Consider the following 26,014-nt stretch of genomic DNA (forward strand, 5'->3'; position numbering starts at 1 on the left):
AACCTATGTCCATCACTTCTTTTTCTTTTTCCCATTTCAGGTTCTCCTAAATAAATATACATGAGAAGGTTTATCGAATTTGAATTTTCATAAAAATTATAAATACAATTTCAAACATTCACCCATAAATTATTATGGTTTTTTCATTTATATGCAGTTTTTTCTTAATGAAATAAAGTATGAATAAGTTAATGCATGTCAAATGTTTCTCAAGCCTAAATTGAACCATTTCTACTTAGAGACCACATTAGAAAAGAGTGTGAAAATTCATCTTAGACATCCTTAAATATTACTATCACAAGATCATTACAACCATGTTCAACCACAAAAAGACGACACTCACAAGATTATGCACCTTGATACTACATAAGTAGTGTCTAATTTTGTTTGATGAACATTCTAGATATTTTTAGAATGTACACATAAAATAGAAACTCTTTTATAAAACTAGTCGAAGCTCACCTCCCAGCCTTAAGACCAAATCAATTCACTCCCAAGTCTAGAGAAAAACATAATGAAAATTCACATAACATACTAGCACAAAACCATTACATAGAGAATTATATCACCAACAACCATTACACATAATAGTAAATCACCAAAAAAAAGTCAAAACAATATCATCACATTCAACCACATATATATTCATTTTTCATCTTTGTTGAGTTCTACAAGTTTTTATTTTCTATTCAAGGGCATCATGGTTTTATACATGAGCAAGTTATGGATGCAAATATTCTCAGTCATAAAATATTGTTTTCCCTTTATCATCATATATGTGATTTTTTTCATTAAATAACTTGAGAACCAACAAGTTTTGACCATGATTGATCTTGGTTACAATACTTTAGTGCTTTCCATTATTGAATAGCATTGTGGAATATTCTTTGACATATCTTGAAAGAAGCACAATGTTACATCACTCCATAAATGGTATAAAGGAAAATACAAAAGTATTTTAATACTCAACTGAAAGTTTAAGTTGCTCACTACATTGTCTTCATTTGGTAAAGATTTGTAAAGGGATCAAAGAATATCACTTGTTTGATCTATTGACATGATTTTAAAATAAAATCAATAAGAAAGATGATTGCAACAAAATCAAAATTATCATTTCTATTTAAATTCACAGAATCTAAAACAAGTTTTAAAATGTCTCATTTTAATTTACCTACTTTCTTACATTAATACATGGAACCACCCCTAAAAAAGACATGCTTAAGAGAGAATCTAGAGATCCCTATTCACCTTGAGGATTCTAAATAGCAAGAAGAGTGAGCACACCCCATCTAAGTGGCAAATACAATAGCTCAGCTTAATTTCATCATGGGTTGAAGATCCCACCTATTTGCACTACACTTAAATTTAAAAATTTTGCATATTTAATTGTAGATTATAATATAATCTTACCTATTTTTCTTTCATCAAAGCTTCTTAATTACGAGAAAAAGTTTGCTATTACAACGACTGACTGTGATTTAGCTTGGTTGAGCATATCGTTGATGAAGGTGTTTATGTTGTTAAAAGAAGAACCTCCCTCCATCACTGCTTTCCTTGCCACCTCTTTCAGCTCCTCGGCTTTCTTCTGCAACTCCTCACTCTCCATCACACTCACCACTGCAATCTGTATCTCTTCTCTTTTCACCAACCTCCCATCGTCAACGTCCACGTCCATAAAGTCTAAGCCGACCTTCCATATTTCTTTAGTGAATCTGCAATTAAGAAACTGATCTCCGAAATAAGGCCAACCCACCATGGGCACTCCCATGCTTATGCTCTCCACCATTGAATTCCACCCACTGTGGGTCAGAAATCCTCCCACCGAAGGATGTGCAAGCACCTTCAATTGCGGCGTCCATTTCACAAATATCGCTCGATCTTTGGTTCAATCTTCCAATCCCACAGGTAGAACAGTAGCCTGCCCCTGAGAAATATCAGAGAGAAGAACCCACAGAAAGCCACACCTGCTCTGTTCCAGACCCAGCGCGAGCTCATCCAACTCCTCTTGCGATTTGAGGGCCAAGCTTCCAAACAAAACATACAACACAGAGCGCGGGCGTTGTTTGTCGAGCCAGTGCAAGCAGCTATCATCTTCGTCCCACATAGACATATTGCTCAGGGTTGAGTTCTCCCCTCTCAAAAAGTTAGGGAGAAACATAAGGCTGTTAGTTTGTTAGTTTGTTAGCTTGGACAACTGTTTGTCCATTTGCTAGATAATTAGCAAATAATTGTTTGCTAACAAATGTAGTTAGAGTTCAAACAATTCTTATTAATTATTTGATTCTTTTTAGAAACTTCTAGCAACCAATTTGGTTAGGGTTGTTTAGTTGTTTTAATCTCAGCCGTTGATTGAGAATTAATCTCGGCCATTGGTTTTTCAATGAGAGTAGTATATAAGGGGGTTAGGGGCATTTGGAAAACGATGAATGAATGAATGAATGAATTGTGTGAAGAACTTGCAGTGTTAGCAAGGGCGCAGTGATAGCATTGGGATAGTAGCGGGGTGGGATCTCAGCAGGAGAAATTGGGAGGTCGTCGAAGCTCTACCAATAACAGGCAAGCAGTATTTGTATCTCTTGATTTGCTATAGTTAATATATATTCCTCATCTGCAGTACCGGTTTTCCCTTCGGGGTTTTTCCAGGGACAATTGTCTAGAAATATTGTGTTCATTGTGTTGCACATTCATATGAGTTTGTGAAATTACAGTTGTGTTATTTTCCAGTATTTGTTGCTCAAATAATCTATCAAAGATAGGAGGATAATAATCAGTAATTGTAATAGATTTTTCACATGGTATCAGAGCTAAGTTAAGAGTAGAAGAGATTTACCCTAGGCAAAGGAAACTGAGGGTTTATAAAACCTAGTTTAACCTCTTTAGAATTTTTATTTGCTTTAACCTTTGAGATGGCCTCAGTTGGTTTAAGAGATCAGGACAGATTGGATGGAGCCTCTAATTTTGGTGTCTAGAAAGCCAGAATTTCTTTATTGCTAGAAAAGAATGGTGTCGAGGAATATGTTACCACTGTTGTGACTGTACCTACAGATGCAACACAGCTTGCAGCATACAAGAAGGATGATTCCAAGGCAAGGAGGCTAATCCTTGATGGTGTCAAGGACCATATAGTTCCACATATTGCAGAGTTAGATACTGCAAAGAAGATGTGGGATGCCATTCTGAATCTGTACCAGGATGCTACCACTAATCGGAAGCTGATTCTCAGAGAAAAGCTGAGGAATACTCGAATGAATAAGGGAGAAGACGTGATGAGTTACCTCACCAGACTCAGACTTGTTAAGGATGAGTTAGCGGCTGTTGGAGATAAACCAAGTGATGATGAGCTGGTACGGATAGCCCTAAATGGGTTTTCTAAGCAGTGGGATGTCTTTGTTCAAGTTGTGAATGGACAAGACACCTTACCAAGTTGGGATCAACTTTGGAGTGACTTCACTCAGGAGGAGCTTAGACTAAGCCTTGTCAATGGAGCCAACAATAAGAGTCAGAAAAGTGAGGCAGAATAGGAGAATGTTGCCCTAGCGGGTAAAGGAAAAGCAAAGAAGGGGTCTGGCAAAGGATCAAATCCACAAGGTGAAAAGAAGAAGAAAGACTTGTTGAAGATCAAGTGCTACGGCTATCACAAGTTTGGCCACTATGTCAACGATTATCCAGAAAGGAAGAAGAATGACAAGAAAGGCAAGAAGCAAGTTGCAGCTTCAGCAAGTGCAGATGAGCTCTCGAATAGAATGGAAGATGAGTTTGCATTCATAGCGTGTATGGTTAGCTCAACCTCACAGAGTTTTTGGTACATAGATAGTGGGGCGTCATTTCATATGATAGGAGTTAGAGAATACTTCTCCAATTATAAGGAGGAGAGCACCAGAATCCAGATCTCTATGGGAAACATGTTCAAACTCAACTCAGTTGGGAAAGGGACTGTTCTGTTTCAGAGGGAGAATGGTAAGATGATTCCTCTTCATGATGTATTGCATGTTCCAAGCTTAGGGATGAATTTGATTTCTGTATCTGTCCTTTAGGACAAGGGGTACAATGTACTCTTTAGAGGGGTACATGTATGGATTAAGCATAAGGACTGGAAATCACCCATAGCTATTGGAGTTAGGAGTGGTTGACTTTATAGGTTGCAGTTTCATACTCCTAAGGCACTCATGAGCTGCAGTAATCTTAGAGATCGAGGAGAGCTATGGCATAGGAGAATGGGTCATATACATCATGGAGCACTTAAATTGCTTCATGAGACTGTGACAAGTGTTCCAGAGGTGAGCACAGAGCATGATGATGTATGTAAGGGATGTGTGTTGGGGAAGTTTGTGAAAGGAGATCTTTTCCAAGGAGTGACACTTGATCTGAGAGTGTTTTTGATCTAGTACATTCAGATGTATGTGGACCAATGTCAACTAAATCTCTTAGAGGATATGAGTACTTTGTTACTTTTATTGATGATTTCTCTAGGAAGACCTAGATATACTTCTTAAAGACCAAGGTTGAGGTTTTCAATCACTTCCAAGAGTTCAAAGCTCTTGTGGAGAACTCGATAGGAAGGAAGATAAAGGTTCTTCGGTCAGACAATGGAGGCGAGTACAAAGGGAATGAATTCCAAGAGTTCTGTACCAAGGAAGGAATCAAGAGAGAGTGGATTATTCCTTACAACCCGCAATAGAGTGGGGTTACTAAGGGGAAGAATCGGTCCATATCAGAGGCAACAAGGGCTATGCTACATGATAAAGACCTACCCCATTACTTATGGGCAGAAGCATGTAGTATGATAGTATACATATAGAACAAAGTTCCACATACGGTGTTAGGGAAGATGACACCAGAGGAAGCATTCACTGGGAAGAAGCCAGATGTTAGTCACTTCAGGATCTTTGGGAGTTTGGCATATTGTCACATTCCAAAGGATACATGTACCAAGTTAGATCAGACTACAGAAAGAGGGTACTTTGTGGGGTACAGTGAAATCTCAAAGGCATATTGGATATTCATTCCAGGGACTAGGCAGATTATTGTTCGACGTGATGTCAAGTTCATGGAGGACAAGGCATTTAGAAGGTCCAGAGATTCTAGCAGATGATCAGAGTGAGCAACCAACAAAAGCTCCAAGGATAGCTCAATCGAGTCAAGAGCAACAAAGCTCTAGTACAATTACTAGTACAAGCATAGGCTCAGGAGGTGAGAGTTCTCAGAGTATGGAGCAACAGGTGCAAGAAGAGATGCATCAAGAAGACATAGAGGTTGATATTTCATCTTCTACAGTTGGCAGCAACAACCGTAAGGTTCAGCAAACACAAAGAAATACTCAGGAGTTACTGGGTACTCCTAGGAGGAGTAGTAGACAATGGAAACAACCAGCCAAGTTTGATGATTATGTTGCATTAGTTAGTCAGTTGGTAAATAGTGAACCTTCTAGCTATCAGGATGCTGCACAACATCAAGTGTGGCAAGATGCTATGGTTGAGGAGTATACTTCAATTATGCAGAATGATGTTTGGGAGGTAGTGCCTAGACCAACGGATAGAGCTGTGGTTGGATCACATTGGATCTATAAGATCAAGCATGGTGTAGATGGTAGCATCAAGAAATACAAGACAAGGTTCATGGAAAAGGGGTTCTCTCAGAAGGAGGGAATAGACTATGAGGAGACATTTGCTCTTGTTGCTAGGTATACTTCTATACATGTTGTAATCTCAATTTCAGCACAAATGGGATGGCAGATCCATCAAATGGATGTCAAGACAGCATTCCTAAATGGCGAGGTGAAAGAGGAGGTATACATAGAACAACCAAAAGGCTTTGTAGCACACAAAAAAGAAACCCATGTGTGTAGATTAAAGAGCTCTTTGTACGGACTCAAGCAAGCTCCCAGAGCGTGGTATGAACGCATTGATAGTTACTTGTAGGAAATGGGTTTTGTGAAGAGTGAGGCAGATGCTAATCTCTACTACTTAGTGGTTGGGGGTGAGATTTTCATTCTTGTTCTTTATGTGGATGACTTGTTTCTAACAGGTTCACTAGGACTCATAGAAGAGTGCAAGAGGGACCTTGCAGCAGAGTTTGAAATGAAGGATTTGGGACTTATGCACTACTTTCTAGGCATGGAGGTATGGCAGACAGATGGTGAGATTTTCCTTGGACAAGGGAAATATTGCATTGAAATCTTGAAAAGGTTCATGATGGAAGATTGCAAAGCCATGTCTACACCTATGATCATGAATTGGAGGAAGGTAGACACATCCAAAGAGAAGGATGTAGATCCCACCTTATACAGGTAGTTGATTGGTTCTCTCATGTATTTGGCCAAAACCAGACCAGATATAGCCTTTGTAGTTAACTCTCTTAGTCAGTTCATGGTTGGACCAAAGGGAGTGCATTGGACAATGGCAAAGCATGTGTTACATTATTTGCGAGGTACAATTGAGTATGGGATTAGATATGCTCGAGGTGAAGGGATTAGGTTGATGGGCTATACTGACGCAGATTGGGTAGACAGTACAATAGACAAGAGGAGCACTTCAGGGTGTTGTTTCAGTCTGGGATCAGGAGTTGTCTCTTAGTTCAGTAGGAAGTAGAAGTCTGTGGCTCTGAGTTCTGCAAAGTCAGAATACATAGTAGCTAGCATGGCGACATGTGAAGCTATATGGCTTCGGAAGTTGCTAGAGCCTTGTTTGGTCAGAAGGTGGAGACTATAGTGATACACTGTGACAATCAGAGTTGCATTAATTGACTGAGAATCCATTGTTTCATGATAGGTCGAAACATATAGACATCAAGTATCACTTCATCAGAGATTGTGTACAGCGTGGAGTTGTTTAGCTACAGTTTATACCTACAGATCAGCAGGTAGCAGACATTCTAACAAAGGCATTGGGGAAGGTGAAATTCATCTTCTTCAGAGAGAAGTTGGGTGTCATGCAGAATAGCTTCCTCGCTAAGAGGGAGTGTTAGTTTGTTAGTTTGTTAGCTTGGACAGTTGTTTTTCCATTTGCTAAATAATTAGTAAATAATTATTTGCTAACAAATGTAGTTAGAGTTCAAACAATTCTAATTAATTATTTGACTCTTTTTAGAAACTTCTAGCAACCAATTTGGTTAGGGTTGTTTAGTTGTTTTAATCTCAGCCGTTGATTGAAAATTAATCTTGGCCGTTGGTTTTCCAACGAGAGTAGTATATAAGGGGGTCAGAGAACATTTGGAAAATGATGAATGAATGAATTGTGAAGAACTTGCCGTGTTAGCAAGTAGTCTTGCAGTGTTAGCAAGGGCGTAGTGATAGCGTTGGGATAGTAGCGGGGTGGAATCTCAGCAGGAGAAATTGGGAGGTCGTCGAAGCTCTGCCAGTAACAGGCAAGCAGTATTTGTATCTCTTGATTTGCTGTAGTTAATATATATTCCTCATCTGCAGTACTGGTTTTCCCTTCAGGGTTTTTCCAGGGACAATTGTCCAGAAATATTGTGTTCATTGTGTTGCATATTCATATGAATTTGTGAAATTACTGTTGTGTTATTTTCCAATGTTTGTTGCTCAAATAATCTATCAAAGATAGGAGGATAATAATCAGTATTTGTAATAGATTTTTCACAAAGACCTATTCACAGAGATGGACACCCCTTGATGGAAAGCGCCGCTGCCGCCTCTCTCCCTTCCAATTCCTCAAAGGTGTTGACGAGCACGTAGTCCCCCGTGTTACACATTTGCGACTCAAAGAGAACCGCTTCGTAGATCAGATCCGATGTAAACTGCTCGTGGTAGAACGATATGAGATCGCTAGGCCAGAGAGCTGGTATATTCCCGGGTAGATTAGTGATCATTTTCTCCGGACGTTTTCCTTCGCTTACTGAAACCATCGCACCTCCAAATTAATACTCAAACTACAGCAAAATAAGAATTGAAGTTAATATTAAAAGCAGAGCAGAAGAATACCCTTGACAGGAATGTGGCCCTGGGAAATGAGAGAATGAGAGTATTTTGAAGCAATAGAGATAGCGGCACAAACAGGCCAAAAGACGACTCTGGGCACTCGCATTTTGGCGGCTGCTGATACAGTGCACGACATGCAACAGTCTGCCACGACGCACGTGATGGGAGGAACACCGTTCCCACTGTCAGTGCGGAGGAGAGCTTCCAAGGCCTCTCCACGCTTTGCCAGCGTTGTAAATAGCTCGCCCAGATGGGTGGTGCGGCCGTGATCCGGCGGTAAGCCATCCGGGAACGACAAAAATTGGAAATTGGGTTTGGAGTGCTGCTGTTCCGACTTGAGCTCTGTACTTCGAAACATGCATTTCTCAGTCCACTTTGTGTTGACGAAAGTGATGAAAAAAACCCGTGCGGCCAAGAGATCGGCGAGATGAATGAAAGAGTTGACGTGACCCTGCGCAGGAAAGGGCACCAAAACTGCGTGCACAGTGACATCGTTTCCACCATACATCGCCATTCTCAAGTGGGGAACGAATTGAATTGAAAAGAATGGCACAAGTGTGCATTTAGGCTTCTCAACAAAAAATTATGAGGATTGCAGGCTCAAGCAAATCTTATTTAAATCAAGCCGGTTGTTCGAGATACTCAATCACTGTCCCCCCTTCTTATTTGTATTTTCTGATGGGGTCTTGAGAGGCAGAATTTTTGAGGTCTACTGTAGAAAATATTTAAAAAGCAAAAATGATTGCAATCTTTGAGGGCGTCTGAGGGTTTAGCTCTATTCAAATTCCAACGTTAGTTCTTATCCTGGTAGCGTTGGCAAGGACATGCACATCTTATAAAATTATTTGGTTTAATTGTCAAGTTATTATTTTGGAGGAACGTGTATGGTCGAAAATAAATTTATTTTTTTCTACTATGCTTTCATTATCATGTTTGGATTAAAATATTCGTCACAAAATTATTTGCCAGTCAGCAACATATATTAAAAGTTTGGAGTGGAGTCTGGACAAGGAAAACGCAACAGGAAACTGCATTTGAAAATATTGTGTATAATATTATACTTACGTATCTTTTTAAATATATACTTGTGAATGAAAAAGACATTTAAATAAACTAAATAATAAATATTAGTAAATTAAATATAATTAAATAAAATTAAAATATAAAGTTAATTGTTTTCTAAAAAGTTAAATGCATCTGTTTATAAATATCAAACGTAAATAATTTAATTTATTTAACAGTTGTTTTTATTAAACTAGAGATATTGTATTATAGAAAATAGAAAATAGAAAAGAAAAAATAAAAACAAATAAAATTAGAATTCAATGGATGTATTATTCATCAATATATATATATATATATATAACTCTGAAGTCTTCTTATAAATTTGGGAAAGTCTTTGACAACAAACACATGTTATTGACAATAAACTATAACAATATTTGAGTTTTATTGACAACTAACTATGATCGTGAACTAGGACACTTTACAACTTTATTAACTTAATCCAACACTCAACTTAAGAAATAACAGAATTTGATGAAATCCTAACATATTTCTGCCTATTACAAACCGACTTACAACATTCAATAGTAAGAAATATATTATGTAAAAGTTGTTCTTTGAAAACATTTCTCATATCAACAAGAATTCTTCTAGTTGGTCTTCAACTACAGGTATAGTCGTGCTGCTATCATCTATGTTCCCAACATCATTGGACACCATTTGCACATGAAGTCTCTCATCACCTTTCTCAAGGTATAATGCTAAACTTTCAAATTTTGGATCTCCCCTAAACTATTGGACATCAATGCTCACATGTGTGTCTCATAACCCCAATGAGGTATAGTTTCTCTCATTCACACGCACCTCGAACTATTATATCTATCTATCCTCTATGGCAACCATCTCTATGTTGAAAGTGTTGTCCTGTTCCAAATAGAACAAGTTTTTCATCTTCGATGAAATCATCATCACCATCAATAGCTCTTGGTTGTTCTGTAGGCCTCATCTCCTTGATAACTTCTTTTCTACTTATTATAGCAGCACAAAGGATCTTCTCAAGCGCACACACTATTTTTTTTTTAACAAGAAGATAGCTTTGATACCATATTAAACCATACATATTATATTACAAAAAAATAGAATTAAATAATTTTTTTTTTTAATTTATTAAGTGAATGTATTTTATTTACTTAAGATCTTATCTCTTCTTTATGTAGCAAGGAATACAATAATACTAATTTGGTAATATAAAAATAATAATAATTTAATATTAGGTACAATATCATAATATAAAATTATTTTAATATTAATTAAAAAGTAAAAACATAATAAATTTTCAAGTTGAATTATGAACAAATATGATATCTCTCAGCCTACTTTACCTATATTCCATTAAACATTGGTATGCAAGTAGTTACTTTGGTAGTCTATATACTACCTAGAATAGATTTCTCAAGTATATATTTCAATTTATTATATTCTTATATTTCTATTGTTGGACAGTTGTTTCTAATAGTTTTTAACTGCATTTTACTTAATGTAATTGGCATTTTTTCAATTAAAAGAAAGTTGCCTTTTTCTTAAACAAAATTAGTAATAAATAAAAATTCATTAAGTAAAACAAGAATAAGCTTATATTTACAATAGCAGATAAAACAATTAATACAAACTTCATCCCAATAAAACCTAAAAAGAAAACAATACCATAAATGCCACTAGGTTTGAAATGGATATAGACTCACTAGAAACTCTAGATCTCATGCATACAATTCTAGTGCATTTTGTCATCATTTTCACTTGTTTCCTCACAATGCATGAAAGATGATTGTTACTATGATTTAGCTTGGTTTATCATATCATGAATGAAGGTGTTTATGTTGTTAAAAGAAGAACCTCCTTCGATCACTTCTTTAGTTGCTTCCTCTTTCAACTCCTAAATAAATATACATGAGAAGGTTTATCCAATTTCAATTTTCATTTAAATTAGAAATGCAATTTCACATATCACCCATAAAATATTAAAGTTTTTCATTTATATAGAGTCTTTTCTTAATGAAATATAGTGTGAATAAGTTAATGCATGTCAAATGTTTCTCATGCTTACATTGAACCATTTCTACTTAGAGACCACATTAGAAAAGAGTGCAATAATTCATCTTATACATCCTTAAATATTACTATCACAACATCATTAGAACCATGTTCAACCATAAAAAGATGACAGTCACAAGATTATGCACATTACTACTACATAAGTATTGTTTGATTTTGTTTGATGAACATTTAAAATATTAAATCTATTGTTGCTTCTAGATTTGATTGTGTGACTTTATTTGCATCAACATTTCAGAACACACTCTGTGATCCATCCACTCTGTGACTTTATTTGCATTTAAATATTTTTAGAATCTGCACCTAAAATTGCACCTAAAAGTGAAACTCTTTTATAAAACTAACTATGGGAACTCACCTCCTAGCCTTAAAACCAAATCAATTGACCCCCAAGTTTGAAGAAAAACATATTAACCATTTACATAACATACTAGCACAAAAACATTACATAGAACATTATATCACTAACAACCATTACAAAATAGTAAATCAGCAAAAAAATTCAAAACAATATCATCACATTCAACCACATACAAATTCATTTCTCATCTTTGGTGGGTTCTACAAGTTTTCTTTTTCTATTCAAGGACATCATGGTTTTATATGAGCAAGTTACGTATGCAAATATGCTCAATCATAGAATATTATTTTCCCTTGATTGTCATATATGTGATGTTTTTCATAATATAACATGAGAACCAACAAATCTTGACCATGATTGATCTTGGTTATAGTACTTTTGTGCTTTCCATTTTGAATAGTGTGGTGAAATAATCTTTGATGTATCTTGAAAGAAGCACAATGTTACTTCGCTCCATTAATGACACAAAGGAAAATATCGTGCATTCTCAAGAGCACAAAAGTATTTTGATACTCAGCTAGAAGTTTAAGTTGCTCAATGTATTGACTTTATTTGATAAAGATTTGTAAGGCAATCAAACAATATCCCTTGTTTGATGTATTGAAAAGATTTTAAATAAAATCAATTGAAAAAATGGTTGCACAAAATCAAAATAATCATCTCTATTTAAATTCACAGAATCTGAAAAAAAATCTTTAAAATGACTCATTTTAATTTAACCTATTTTCTTACATTAATACATAGAACCACAAAAAAAAAACCTACTTGATAGAGAATCTAGAGATCCCTATTCACCTTGAAGATTCTACATAGCAGGAAGAGTAAGCACACCCCATCTAAGTGACACAGTACAATAATTCAGCTTAATTTCATCATGGATTGAAGATGTCCACATATTTGTGCTATACACTTTATGAACACTAAATCTAAAAGTCTTAGATATTTGATTTTAGATTAATATAGTTCTACCTATTTTTCTGGAGCTTTATTTAATTCACCAAAGCTTCTTAATTACGGGAATAAGTTTGCTATTTAAACGACTGAGACTGTGCTTTAGCTCGGTTGAGCATATCGTTGATGAAGGTGTTTATGTTGTTAAAAGAAGAACCTCCCTCCATCACTGCTTTCCTTGCCGCCTCTTTCAGCTCCTCCGCTTTCTTCTGCATCTCCTCGTTTGCCATCACCCTTACCACTGCACTCTCAATCTCTTCTCTTCTCACCAACCTCCCATCGTCAACATCCACGTCCTTAAAGTCTAAGCCGACCTTCCATATTTCTTTAGTGAACCTGCAATTAAGGAACTGATCTCCAAAATAAGGCCAGCCGATCATGGGCACTCCCATGCTTATGCTCTCCACTGTCGAATTCCACCCGCTGTGCGTCAGAAACCCTCCCACCGAAGGATGCGCAAGAACCTTCAATTGCGGCGTCCATTTCACAAACAACGCCCGATCTTTGGTTCGCTCTTCGAATCCTTCAGGCAAAACAGCAGCCTGCCCCTGAGCAATATCAGAGCGAAGAACCCACAGAAAGGCATACCCACTCTGTTCCAGACCCAGTGCCAGCTCATCCAACTGCTCTTGTGATTTGAGGGCCAAACTGCCAAAGGAAACATACAACACAGAGCGCGGGCGTTGTTTGTCGAGCCAGTGCAAGCAGCTATCGTCTTCCTCCCACATAGACATGTTGCTCTGCGTTGAGTTCTCCCCTTCTAAAAAGTTAGGGAGAAACACAGGACCTATTGACAGAGACGGACACCCTTTGTTGGAAAGCGCCGCCGCCGCCTCTCTTCCTTCCAATTCCTCAAAGGTGTTCGCAAGCACATACTCCCCCATGTCAGACATTCGTGATTCAAACAGCACCGCTTCGTAGATGGGATCCGATGTAAACTGTTCGCGGTAGAACGATATGAGATCGCTAGGCCATAGAGCTGGTATATTCCCGGGCAGAGTAGTGATCATTTTCTCCGGACGGTTTCCTTCGCTAACTGGAACCACAAAACTTCCAAGTTAATCCTCAAACTGCAGCAAAAGAACAATTTTAAGTTAATATTGAAAGAAGAACAGAAGAATACTCTTGACAGGAATGTGGCCCTGGGAAAAGAGAGAATAAGCGTATTTCTGAGCAATAGAGGCAGCGGCACAAAAAGGCCAGAAGACGACTCTTGGCACTTGCATATTGGCGGCTACCGATATGGTGCACGACATGACACCGTCTGATACGATGCAGGTTACGGGAGGAATGCCATTCCCAGTCTCCTTGCGGAGGAGGGCCTCCAAGGCGTCTCCACGCTTTACCAGCGCTATAAATAGCTCGCCCAGGTGGGAGGTGCGGCCATGCTCTGGCGGTAAGCTGTCCGGGAATGACAAAAATCGGAAATTGGGTTTGGAATAATGCAGTTGCGACTTGAGCTTTGCACTTCCAAACATTCGTTTCTCAGTCCATTCCGTGTTGACGAAAGTGATGAAAAAACCCCGTGAGGCCAAGAGATTGGCGAAATGTATCAAAGCGTTGACATGGCCCTGCGCAGGAAAGGGCACCAAAACTGCGTGCACAGTGACATTGTTTACACCGTTCATCGTCAATCTCAAGTGGGCAACGAATTCAATCGAAACGAAGGCCACAAGTGACCCTCTCGGCTTCTTATAAGGATTGCAGGCTCCAGCAAATCTTATTTAAATCAAGCTGGTTGTTCCAGATATTCAATTACTGATGACTCAAAATTACGTGTGCACGTTCGTCATCTGTAGATAGTAAAGCAATAAAGTCAACCCCACCGCCCCCACTGTCCCCACCGTTGTTATTTATAGTGTCTGATGGGGTCTTGGGAGGCCCACTGCAGAAAATATTAAAATTGCAATATTTGAGGGCCACTGAGGGTTTAATTGTCAAAATACAATTTTGGAGGCAGGCGTATTGTTGAAAATAATTTTATTTTTTTTTGTACTAAAATTATATACTTTGATTATCACGTTTGGATTAAAATATGCGTCACAAAATTATTTGGCAGTCAGCAATAAATTTTGAACGTTTGGTGTGGAGTCTGGACAACGTCAACGCAACAGGAAATGGCATTTCAAAGGTTTGTCGATAAGAAAATATTATGCTTACGTATCTTTTATATATATAATTCATTTGTTTATTGAATAATAAATATTATTAAATTAAATACAATTAATTACTAGCACCTGTAGTAGAAAGAGGTGCAATACGTATAAAAGATATACTTAAGTTAATTAAAATTTATATTTTAACATTAATTTAAATTAAATGGTATAAGTATCACTAATTTCATAATTTATTTGATGTCAAGAATATTTTATTTCAATCTTTCCACCTATATTTATTACCACAAACCAATCGAATCTCATCACGTTTGTGTGAAAATCGTGATTATTTTATCCATAATTAAGAATTGCTATATTTTCCAAAATGATGGTCATTATGAGGCGAGTGTTTATTTTCTAGATATGGAAGAGTTGGAAAAGGAGACTTTCTTAATTTCTTTTAACTTTTTTATGATATAAGTCATTTAGCAAATCACCAAGAATCATTGGATTAAGTAGAATTCTCCTATCCTCGTCGGAGATGACTATAGAAGACGTATTTGAGTTCTAATGTAATGCCATAACTACTACAAAAGATGTCCAAGCATAATTAAGCTTAAAATTTAAGATAAAATAAATACTATTTGTTTTTCAAAAGTTTTTAAATTGAATTTTATATCTTTTGACATCAACTTTAAAGAAATAAAAAAAAAAATTTAATAATTTTTTTTTATCTTTTGACATCAACTTCAAATGTTTTTTTTTAAATAAAGAACATATGATAATTCTACAAGTCTATAGTCTTTAAAACACTCTTATATAGCGGAATGAAAAAGAAAGTGGATATGTAGGTATCCATTTTTAAATATAATTTTTTTTTAATCTTTTGACATCAACTTCAAATGTTTTTTTTAAAATAAAGAACATATGATAATTCTACAAATCTATACTCTTTAAAACACTCTTATATAGGGGAATGAAAAAGAAAGGGGATATGCAGCTTTCCATTTTAAATATAATTCTTTTTTAGTCTTTTGACATCAACTTCAAATGTTTTTTTTCTAAATAAAGAACATATGATAATTCTACAAATCTATACTCTTTAAAACACTCTTATATAGTGGAGTGAAAAAGAAAGGGGATATGTAGGTATCCATTTTTAAATTAAGTTTACATTTTTCTAATAAAAACATCTTAGTGATTTAGTTGTGTTTAATACATACTATTAATTGTCAAGTATGTTAGTTTTGTGTTAGTTATGAAGTAGTTTCGATAGTTATGATGTTATAGGAAGGTTTTATAAAAGTCATATCCTAATATCATTCCAATCATGTGTGAAATCTTAAATAACTTACTATTATTATTTGGTGTTATGAGCGATTTTGTTATGCTTTATTAGTCAAAATTATAAATTAGTTGTCCTGTTTTTATTGCCCAAAACTTACATTTGACCATTGAAAATCTGATATTTATAAATAGCCTTCAATAAATTAAAAAATTAATCCATAAAATTGGATTTTTTTTCAAATTTATAAGTATCATCTCAACTTTATATAAATACATACAATATTATAAAAATAGATATTAATATAAAAAATAATCTCTTGAAATTATATAAAATTCTAAACTAATTTAATCATAGCTAAAAAATAATTTAACTTTTAATAGATAACGTTCTCATTAATCAAACTCAATAACAATAAAATTTAAGTAAAAGTGAATAGACCATAACCAATTTAAAATCCAAACACCTCAAAAATGGCTCTGTGAAACTCTAGTTGGCAACATTCCTGCTTGCAAAATTCTTCCATCAATGGCCAATTTGCTCTGAGAAATCCTAAAAAATGGAGCTCACACAATCCAATTTATAACAGTAGATTTTGCATTCCAAATTCTCATTTTGATCAAACTCTCATTAACAAGAGTTGGGAGAACAAGGGTGCTTTCTTCTTGCTCACAAAAGATAAGGAAAAGGCCTGTTCAACTACTATTGCCTCGGCTCCTTCATTTGTTATTGGACCTAACAACATTCCTCTTTAGAATGTAGACTCTCATATCTTCCAAGAGTTGGGAGAACAAGGGTCCAAACCAATGGAGAGGTGAGAACATGGGTGGTCCTAATAATGAAACAATAGAATGGTGGAGGAACACTTTCCCTAGTAAGATCTGCATTTGTCCTCTTCAAAACTCTTTTTTCTTAGTTGAATGCATTGATTCAAATTTAAACATTAAACTCTTGTATGGTTGTCCTATTTTATTTAAAGGAGTACGCTTCCATAGAATAAATTAGACACCTAACTTCAACGTTATCAAATATCACTTTCAAAAAATTATTGTTTAGTTGAGTTTAGTGGGCCTTCTAGAAAAATACTGGAGTGTATATGCTCTAGTTAAGATTGGAGATTCTTTAGGCTCTCTTGTAGGGATAGATGAAGAATTTATCAATGAAAAATTGGGGTATATTGCCAATTTATACGTAGAAATTGATATTGATTTAGGAATTTATAAAGAATTTGAGATTGTTTCAAACTCTGTCAAATGACATCAATCTATTTACAGATTGATAAAAAAAATGCCTCTTCACTACCTTCCAAGAGAAAAACTAGAGGTCTATAGCTCAAGGAGTAAAGAGATGGATAGAGAGTACGACAATGACAATACTTTGTTGAAAGATTATGCAACTCTAGCATATTGTGAGAAGGAAAAGGCAACTTCCTCCAACCCAACTATAGATGTTAGGCTAGAGATTCTTCAGATTCAATCACTAGAGCATGTGCCAGTTACACCTCTGGAGAGGGTAAGCCTCAAGGAATGTAAGGACTACCAACAACCTTTGGACAAGAAAAAGGTGACATAGCAGATGGACTCTCCAAGAGAAGAAGATTGTGACCATGCAAGATTCTTTGATATGTATATAGAATTGGTTTCACATTTTGATCAACAAAACATTCTTGAAATGGTCAGAGATAAGCCCTTTAATAAAGAACTCCTTCAAATGAGAATTGAGGTAGATAAATTAAACCAGGAGGTCAATCTACAACTAAATCTCATCAATTCAAAAGGAAAGAAACTTGAGATTGTTCTCAGTGACAATCTAATTAGCAATCCAAATTGAATTACTCTTAATAAGTTGGCTGGGGATGAAGGGGAATCAAAATCACTTCTTCAAGATGATAAGACAGGGCAATTGGTTGGTAGTACTCATGATACATCAATCAAGGTGGAAGATACTCAAATGGACATAGAGCTTGTTGGTGCTTGTAATTTTTTTGGTATATCGCAACCCACCATTGAGGAGAGTGAAGAGGCATTAAGGCATCAACAATGTCCAATACAAAAAATCCCTCAAGAAAGATGTTCCAGATATTGAGGAGTAGGAGATTATATTTGAAATTAAGGTCCTTTCCTGAACCTTGAAGAAGACAACATTAAGGAAAATTTTCTAGGTATTCAGGAAAAGAGCTCTCACAAAGGTAAACCTAATTGTGGAAATCTACCTATAAATAAGAGAGGTAGAAAGTCACTAAAAGCTTTAAGATCAAAAGTTGTAAAAGCCAAAGGTCAAACAAAGATCACCTCAATCTTAAATGCGGAGAAGGGGAAGAACCTTCCCACTCAATTATGAGGCTTCTCAGTTGGGATGCTAGGGGTCTAAATACCCCTAACAAACAACACTTGGTCAAGCGCATCATAAGCATGATAGAAGTTGAAGTTGTTTTTGTTGTCAGAAAGGATTGCACCCATGTGTCAGAACAATAAATGTTTTGCAATCCTATGAAGCATGGGAGTACTTTCAGGTTTTGGGCACCTATATTGAAAGTAGACCTTTGGATTATAGGTTGACTTCCTGTATGATTTTCTAATATATGATTGTAACTTTGATGGAAAGGGGAAAAAAGAGTTTGAAATGAATGCATGAACTGAAATTAATGAAAGTTGATGCAAATAATGACTTAAAAAAATTAATTGCAACCTGATTCACAAAGACCTTTCAGTACTTCTACTTGCATAACCAAAGTTGAAAAAATTAATCACAAAAGTATTTCATACAAAGACTTTGATTAAATTATCTCTCTAGAAGGAAAACTATGTTTTCTCAACTAAAAATAATAAAGAAATCACATGCATAGAGTATAACCTATGAATTCAACTATATACACATGCTCATGAAAGAGAATGAAAAAATAAAGGTTTCCAAATTGAAACATAGTAAAATTTCTTATCAAATCAACCACATTTATGAAGTATGAAATCTTGAGGGCAAAAGTTGATAATACTAAAAAATAGATGTAAAATTCCTTATCAAATAAACCACAATTATGAAGTATTAAATCTTGAAGAAAAAACTTGATAATACTGAAAACTAGAAGGAACCCATTTGCTGATAACAAATAGGATAAAACCTATAAAAAATTTGATGCATAATGTTAATTGTAAAATTGAGTTACAAAATATCTCTCTTTTTTTCCAAGAGAAAAAAGATAAAAAACAAGAACTTGGGAAAAAGACAAACCCTTCTTCCTTATAATACAATGAGGCGTGTAAAAATCAGTCCAGGATGTGGAAATCATAGCTAACTAAAAGTTTGAAAAAGCAAAACAATGCTTCTCACGAATAGAAATAAAAACCCTAAAAAGAAAGGAAGCAAAAATGGAGCAATCCATGTAGTTACAACTCCAAACTTTGTCTAACTATTCACTTGACTCAAGTGAACTCAAAAAATGTCTTCAATTGATTAAAAATCAAAAGATAACACTTTATTACATGCATATTTGAAATCACCTCCAAACTTGTTCTTTGCATGCATAAAAAGATAAGAAAGCTCAAAACTTATTCCTTCTTGCATGCATAATATATTGCCTTTATTTTTCATATGCCCTTCTAAAATAATTTAATATAACAATCATTAAAAACAATTAATAAAATTGTTTTAATTAATGTTAAATTTAAATTATTAATGGCATGTAGCCATGCAAAGTGTTTGCCCTTGTTAAATAATTTAAAATTACATTATTAAAAACAATTAATAATTTTTTTTTTATTAATATTATTTTAAATTATTTATGTCATGCAAAAGTATTATAAATTTTATTTCCTTCAAACCCTTTCTTAGTTTCATGGGTTCCATGCATTTCACAAGGTTTATTGACTTTAAAAGTTAATACCTTGGAGCAATTAATAAGAGATGGTTTCATTTAAAAAGAAGTGAAAATCCCATCAATATTCAGATTAATTCATGGAAAGAAAAGGCATTTTATCTTTGAGAAACCCTAAAGGATTTTATTCTTCTTTGCATCTTTTGGAGAAGCCCTGTTGTGGCCGCCATGCATTATGTGTTCTTAAGCTTGAATTAGAGCTTCTAGAGTTTGAAATTTGACTTCTTTGATTGATGGCTATGTGGTATGTGCCTTATGCCCTTCTTTTCTTCATTCTTTTATGAGTTTGCAAAATCTTTGCTTTTTTATATGCATGTATTTAGGGTTTTTTATGTGAAATATTTTATACATGCATTCTTTGTCTCTATTCGGACTGTAGTTGCTTTTATTTTGTGTTCACTGTGTATAAAGCTTTAATAAAAACCTTAACAGTGGCTTGCACCGAATTTTTAGGGTTTATATCTTTTATTTGTTATTGGTTGTTATAACTATCTCTATTTTTGAAGTCTCCTTTTTAGATTCAAAACCATTCATGGTGCATGCCCCTATTAGGGTTTTATCAAGCTTATATCCATGACTGGTGAGCTTATGTTTCTGTATTCAGGTTGTTGTCTTATACCATGTTCTATGTGATTGATCTTGACAGTAATGCGGACCTTTCTGCCTTGGTTTTTTTTTATGAGTATCATGCTACCTTTAAATTAAACATGAAACTATCCAGGGACTGTTGTTAACATTATCCATGGCTTTATGCTGTTATGAACTCTTGATTGTAGATTTTTACATGACTCTGTTCTTCATCTATTACTATTCCAAAAGACTTGTATGCTGCTCAATGACATTGAATAAGGTTCCTTGCTCACTGTAACTTCCTGAGTTTTGTACCCTAGGGTCTACTATGCTCATGACTAGGTTGTGAAAGTTATTGATTGTTCTTTGACAATTCTATAGTGGCTTTGAGGTTAATTGGAGCTCATTGTATCTTTGCTCAAAGGCTACTTTGAAATACTTGGCTGCCCTTCTACTATGTATTACTCATTTCAACAGGGATTTATTGCTTAGTAATAACATCTCAATGTAGTAAAGACCGCTCAATGATCTAAAATAACCTTGCTATCCATAATGGTCTCTGATTCAAAACATTAATATTGTCCTATACCTTTAGACTATCTCTGAACTTGAGTGGTAAGGACTATGACGATGATTCTTGAGTTCTACATGCTTCTCTTTGATGGCATACTTTTGTAGTGTCCTATAATTGCACCCCTTGCAATTTTGACTACATTCTAGGCCCTCACCTTACCAGTCTCTTCCTCATGCTTGATCGAGACCTGTTTATGCCTCCCCTATGCAACCATACTTCATTTTTCACCTTTCACCTTGCATGGCCACCTTGATCCTTCCCCAAAATAGGGTAGGACCAAGGCATGGTGCCCTGGGATCCCCTTAAGGGGACCTATCTTGGCCCCTCTCCCTTAGACCTATCTTAAAAGTGAGCAGGAAATAAACCCCTATGTCGGCCTATGTTGAAAAATTAAATGTTTGATGATAGGAAAGTATATAAGGAGGTCTTCCCCTCTCATTTGGCATAACACATGATAAGGATATCATCATACATTCATGAAGGCCGAATTGGATCTCAAGCATTCAAGCATCAAGCATTCAAGCATTTATCATCTAGCATTCCTCAAGGCTACATATTCTCCATCTATCAATTGGAGAAACATTACATCATTCATTTGCAAGCATGTGTGTGTGTGTTAGGGTTTTGTCACGTTCATGCCATTTCATACAACATATGTGATTATGTAGTGTCCCTTCTCAGTTTATCTTTTGATCTATGCGTTGATAGACTTATTGAGACATATTGTTGATACCTTGATGATTGCTTATGACTATTCATATCATAGATGTTATGTTTATGATGTTAGATATTTTATAAGGACATATGTGATGTGATGACTCTTATGGATGACTGACATATCTTGGATTATCATGCTGACGACACTTCTTATTACTTATTATGAGATAAGATGGACATATGTTTGATGGATCTTATATGAATTTCTACATTGTTGGATTATATTGATCATGGATTTGATGTCATTATGGATATGCTAACCCTACTTCATGATTACATATGATGAGTTGACTATATGATGTGTTTGATTGTTGTATGACTATCTTCGTGATAGGGACGATGTCACATCACTCATTGTGAACGGGATGTGCCATTGTGATTCTCTATCACTTGCTTGTCTATGATATATTGTATATGACGTATCATGGCTTTGTGGTTGGAGGATTTCCAGGTACCAGACATCGACTCCACTTGGCTCCACAAATCTGAGTGTGTCTTTAAATCCCAATGGCAAGTTGTTGGAGTTGACATGAGTTCCCTTTACATACTCTAGGTCTAAAATATCTACCTTGAGTCATCAACATCTTTGTGTAATTTGCCATGTTAGTCAGTGAGCTAGATGGTTTTGTGAGTATGTTATGGTTTTGTAAGTATGCAACTGTTTATTGATTTATTTATTTAATTTATGTGAGATTAAATAGTTGTTAATCTTTAATTTAATTATTGGATTATTGGTGTTTTGATTATTTGAGATTTAGTATTTATTTATTTATTGTTTATTTAGTATTTATTGTTTACTCATTTATTTATTGTTTAATTAATATTTATGGCTTAGTTATTTATTTATTGTTTATCCTTGTTTTTATATTTTAATATTGAATAATATTTATTAGAGGTTATTTATTTATTTATTTTATAAGCCTTTCGGTTAGCTATTTAATTACCCATTTGATTTATTTAATCAATCTTAGCCTATACTAATTTGTATAGTCTAATTATTAATTATATTTGGGGAAATGAAGTACCTTATATTGTAATTCTTCACATACCACTTACAATTATAAATATGTTTTTAATATTTCCCTCACCCACCATTTATTCTCATTGGTTGAATTTGAAATGACAAATAAAAATATAACCTAACGTGGGTAGGTAAAATATATTCCCAAAGGGAATATTTTGATTGGTTGTTTTGAGAGGCTAGGGTTTTGGGGTTTTGGGCTTTTGAAGGTTTTTTATTTTGCTGCCTATGTATGTTGTCGGGTTACACTCTTTTGAATCTTCTCTGCAAGTTTGTTTTTGAACTTGGATTTTGGCTTTGGGAGATTGTTGGATTTTGTTGGGCACTTCTACAACTTTTCTTTCATTACTTCTGGTTGGAGGTTGGTGGAGCCCTTCTCTTTTATACTCTAGTTTTTTTCGTTTTCCTGTATGAGTTGTGTCTATAGTTTGTATGCGGGTGTTTTGGGAGAATAATTTTTATTTTATTAGGAAGGAAATATTTCATGGGAAAATCTATGTTATATAGTTACTTTAGCTTTTGGAGAAAAATTTGTTATTGTTGCTCTGAGTTTTTGGGTTTTGTCATGAACACACATCTCTGCACATTGTCTTCTATGATGAAATCTTACTTCCTTACTGTGTGAGCATGTTGATTTGTTTAAGAGGGCATTTGATTTCCTTTAGGTCTATGATTGCTTTGTGAATGTTATTTTGGATTTATTAAACCCTTTATGAGTTTTTCCTGAGTGCATTCTGAGTCTGTAGCCGTGGCATTGTGCTTCAATATATTTCATTATAGTGTACGATTTTTTGTTATTTTTATTTCATTCATTTCATATCGTTTAGGCATTCCTTTTAAGCCCTTATTTGTAAGTTTTTGTGATGCCTTTGATTTTATATCCCTGTCAAAAATTTCATCTTTCCATGTCTAAGTCTGAAGTAAATGCACTATAACAACATATGCGTTATTTCTGTTTGTAAATGTGAGTTTACTTTTCGTATATGCGTTGCACTGTGTCTCGTTTGCACTGTCTGATTTGGTATATGCGTTGTAACTTGATGTACATGCAATTTTGTATCTGTTGAATGCGCTATATGTATTTGTAAATTAGCTATTCCTTAACAAATGCAATGTAACCTGTATCAAATGCAATGCAAAAACTTGTAAATGTGTTGAAGGGTTCAGTAAAGGTGTTGCAGGGTTTAGAAAATGCGCTACTCTGCATGGTAAATGCACTAAACTGCCTGTGTTAGATATTTTGATCAATTTTCTCAGTATGTCTTAGTTTTCTGGATTTGATGTTGTACCAGAGGCTTTATGGAGGTCTGTTGATGTTTTCCAGTATTACATTTTATTAGATTTGATGATCTTTTTGTGGTTTTTCCTTCTATATGTTCATGTACTTCATTATTGTAGTTTTGTGCTCTCTTTCATGTTGAGAAGCCATGATAGAGAGGGTTTCTTTAATGCTTTTAAACCAACAAGTTGATGTGCCTTGCTGCTAGTATTCATTTCATATGATTGACAGATTTGATTGCCTTTATATGGCTTGATGTGTTACTATGCTATGAGGGTTATTTTTGGTTTACTTGTTATTGTAGTCATTGGATATTCATGTTTGTGTCATGGCTGCATGCTGTGCTCATGGGCTTTAGATTTACATATTGTATCAGAGCCTCTTGTTGTGATTTTGTTTTGGGAACATGTTAGGGGGAGTGGGCTTCCATGTGATGAGCGGGGTCATGAGAGATAGGCAGTGAATTGATAAGCCTTTCGTCTAGATCGCCAAGCCACATTGGAAGTTTTCCTTATTTATAAACAAGTGATAACATTTATAATGAATAAGATGGGTTGGGTAATTAGGATTCACCTAATCAAGATAATTGATAGTTGAGCCCCAATACTTGATCCTAGGGAGGATGTTTTAGGATAAGCTTGGGAAGGTCATTGCGGTGGCAAGTCAATCTCCCTTGATTCTCTCATAGGTTGACATAGCTCCCCATATCTATTGGGGTTGTAGACACCTAAAAATGTCTCATTGATCATGTACTAATTATTCATCTAATTGATTAAATAATTCATTAATTATTTAATTAAGCTAATTAATCTTATTTTTCTAATCTCATATATCTTCTTCATCTTACTAATTTTGTATTTTTAATTCTACATCATTTAATCATTTAAATCATTTTCTAACATTAATTAAATATTTATTATTTAATTAATTATGATTTTAACCCTTCAATTTAAATAATCTTTATTATTTAAATAAATTCATTTTTAATGTATATCTCTATTCAATTAATCATTAACCCTTTTCTAAATATTAATTAAATATTAATTATTTAATTAATTGTGATTTTCATCCTTTAATTTAAATAATATTTAATATTTAATTAAATTCAATTTCTTAATAATTAAATTATTTCTTTAAATTATTTTATTAACTAATTAATTTCATTTAATTTTATATTTCTTCTAATTTCATTCAATATCATATTTCTTCTAATTTCATTTAATTTCACATTTCTTCTAATTTCATTTAATTTCACATTTCTTCTTAATTTCGTCTAATTTCAAATACATGTGCATGATTTCAAAAATCAAATTGAAAATCAAAGTCAATTTCTAAATACATTCAGATAACAAATTGAATTAAAATAAATTCAATATTTTAATTAAATCTCATGCAAATATTAAATTGAAAATCAATTTCAAAGTGCAAGCACATGCTAAATTAATTAACTCAATCAATTAATTAATTAATTCAATTATCTTTTCAATTCCTATTTCTATCTTTTAGTTACCTTTTTTCTAAATAAAGCTCTCAATCAGCTTTCAATCAGTTAACTATTTCATCCTCTTTATTTCCTCCAATCATTCTTTTTCGTCTTTCAATCAACTTTTTTCTCAATCAGTTAACTCATTTATCTATTCAATCAATTGAGTTCCACCTCCAAATCAGCAGTTCAACTATCAATCAACATGTGAGCTCACTTGTGTTCCACCTCTTGATCAATCTGTTCCACCTCTCAATCAATCCTCTCCAATAATCTATAAATTGAGCATTCAATCTCCATTTTCAACAATCACAAACTTTGAATCTTTGTGTCATTTGCAGGTTGCTTGTGCGATAGCTGAGAGCCATCATACCACAAAAAAGAGAAGAACAATGGAAGCTACATGTACTCATGGAATAGGGAGTTTTAATTGATTTATTTTGCATTCCTATTTGCTTGATTCTATCATTTCATTGATTTTGTTTAGAATTGTTTGATTAGATAGGGATTTGTGATTTCCCTCTATTTCTAATTGAATTTAATGATGAATTTTAGCATACATATTTTGGTGAACCTGACGTGAATCAACAACTAATTAACCTTATCTATTTCTGTGTGATTTTTGCAGGTCGTACAAATTTTTCATTTTTTTTTGTAGGTTTTGTATGGATTGCAAAGCGGATTCAACAATCATGCAATCGTGTTTACAAAATCATCCAATTGCATAGACAGGATCACACATTTGTGTGGAAC

General features: G+C 34.5%; 2 protein-coding genes across 2 annotated transcripts; both read right to left on the bottom strand.

The window, feature by feature from the left end:
• Positions 1–7,916: 7,916 nt before the first annotated feature.
• Positions 7,917–8,450, bottom strand: LOC131068704 (UDP-glycosyltransferase 85A1-like). Its single transcript, XM_058003956.1, has one exon. The coding sequence runs from the start codon at positions 8,448–8,450 to the stop codon at positions 7,917–7,919; it is 534 nt and encodes a 177-aa protein (XP_057859939.1).
• A 3,992-nt stretch (positions 8,451–12,442) lies between these two features.
• Positions 12,443–13,993, bottom strand: LOC131068703 (7-deoxyloganetin glucosyltransferase-like). Its single transcript, XM_058003955.1, has 2 exons — positions 13,489–13,993; positions 12,443–13,401 (listed from the first exon to the last, which is right to left on the bottom strand). Exons 1-2 carry the CDS (start codon positions 13,991–13,993, stop codon positions 12,443–12,445), a joined length of 1,464 nt encoding a protein of 487 aa, XP_057859938.1.
• Between the last annotated feature and the right edge of the window lie 12,021 nt (positions 13,994–26,014).

Source organism: Cryptomeria japonica, chromosome 6, assembly GCF_030272615.1.
Source record: "Cryptomeria japonica chromosome 6, Sugi_1.0, whole genome shotgun sequence".
Taxonomy (NCBI): Eukaryota; Viridiplantae; Streptophyta; class Pinopsida; order Cupressales; family Cupressaceae; genus Cryptomeria; species Cryptomeria japonica.

Coding starts and splice junctions, on each gene's coding strand:
- LOC131068704 (XM_058003956.1), bottom strand. CDS start 8,450: ATGGCGATGTATGGTGGAAACGATGTCACTGTGCACGCAGTTTTGGTG.
- LOC131068703 (XM_058003955.1), bottom strand. CDS start 13,993: ATGAACGGTGTAAACAATGTCACTGTGCACGCAGTTTTGGTGCCCTTT. Junction 13,402..13,488: donor GGGCCACATTCCTGTCAAGA/GTATTCTTCTGT, acceptor TTGTGGTTCCAG/TTAGCGAAGGAAACCGTCCG.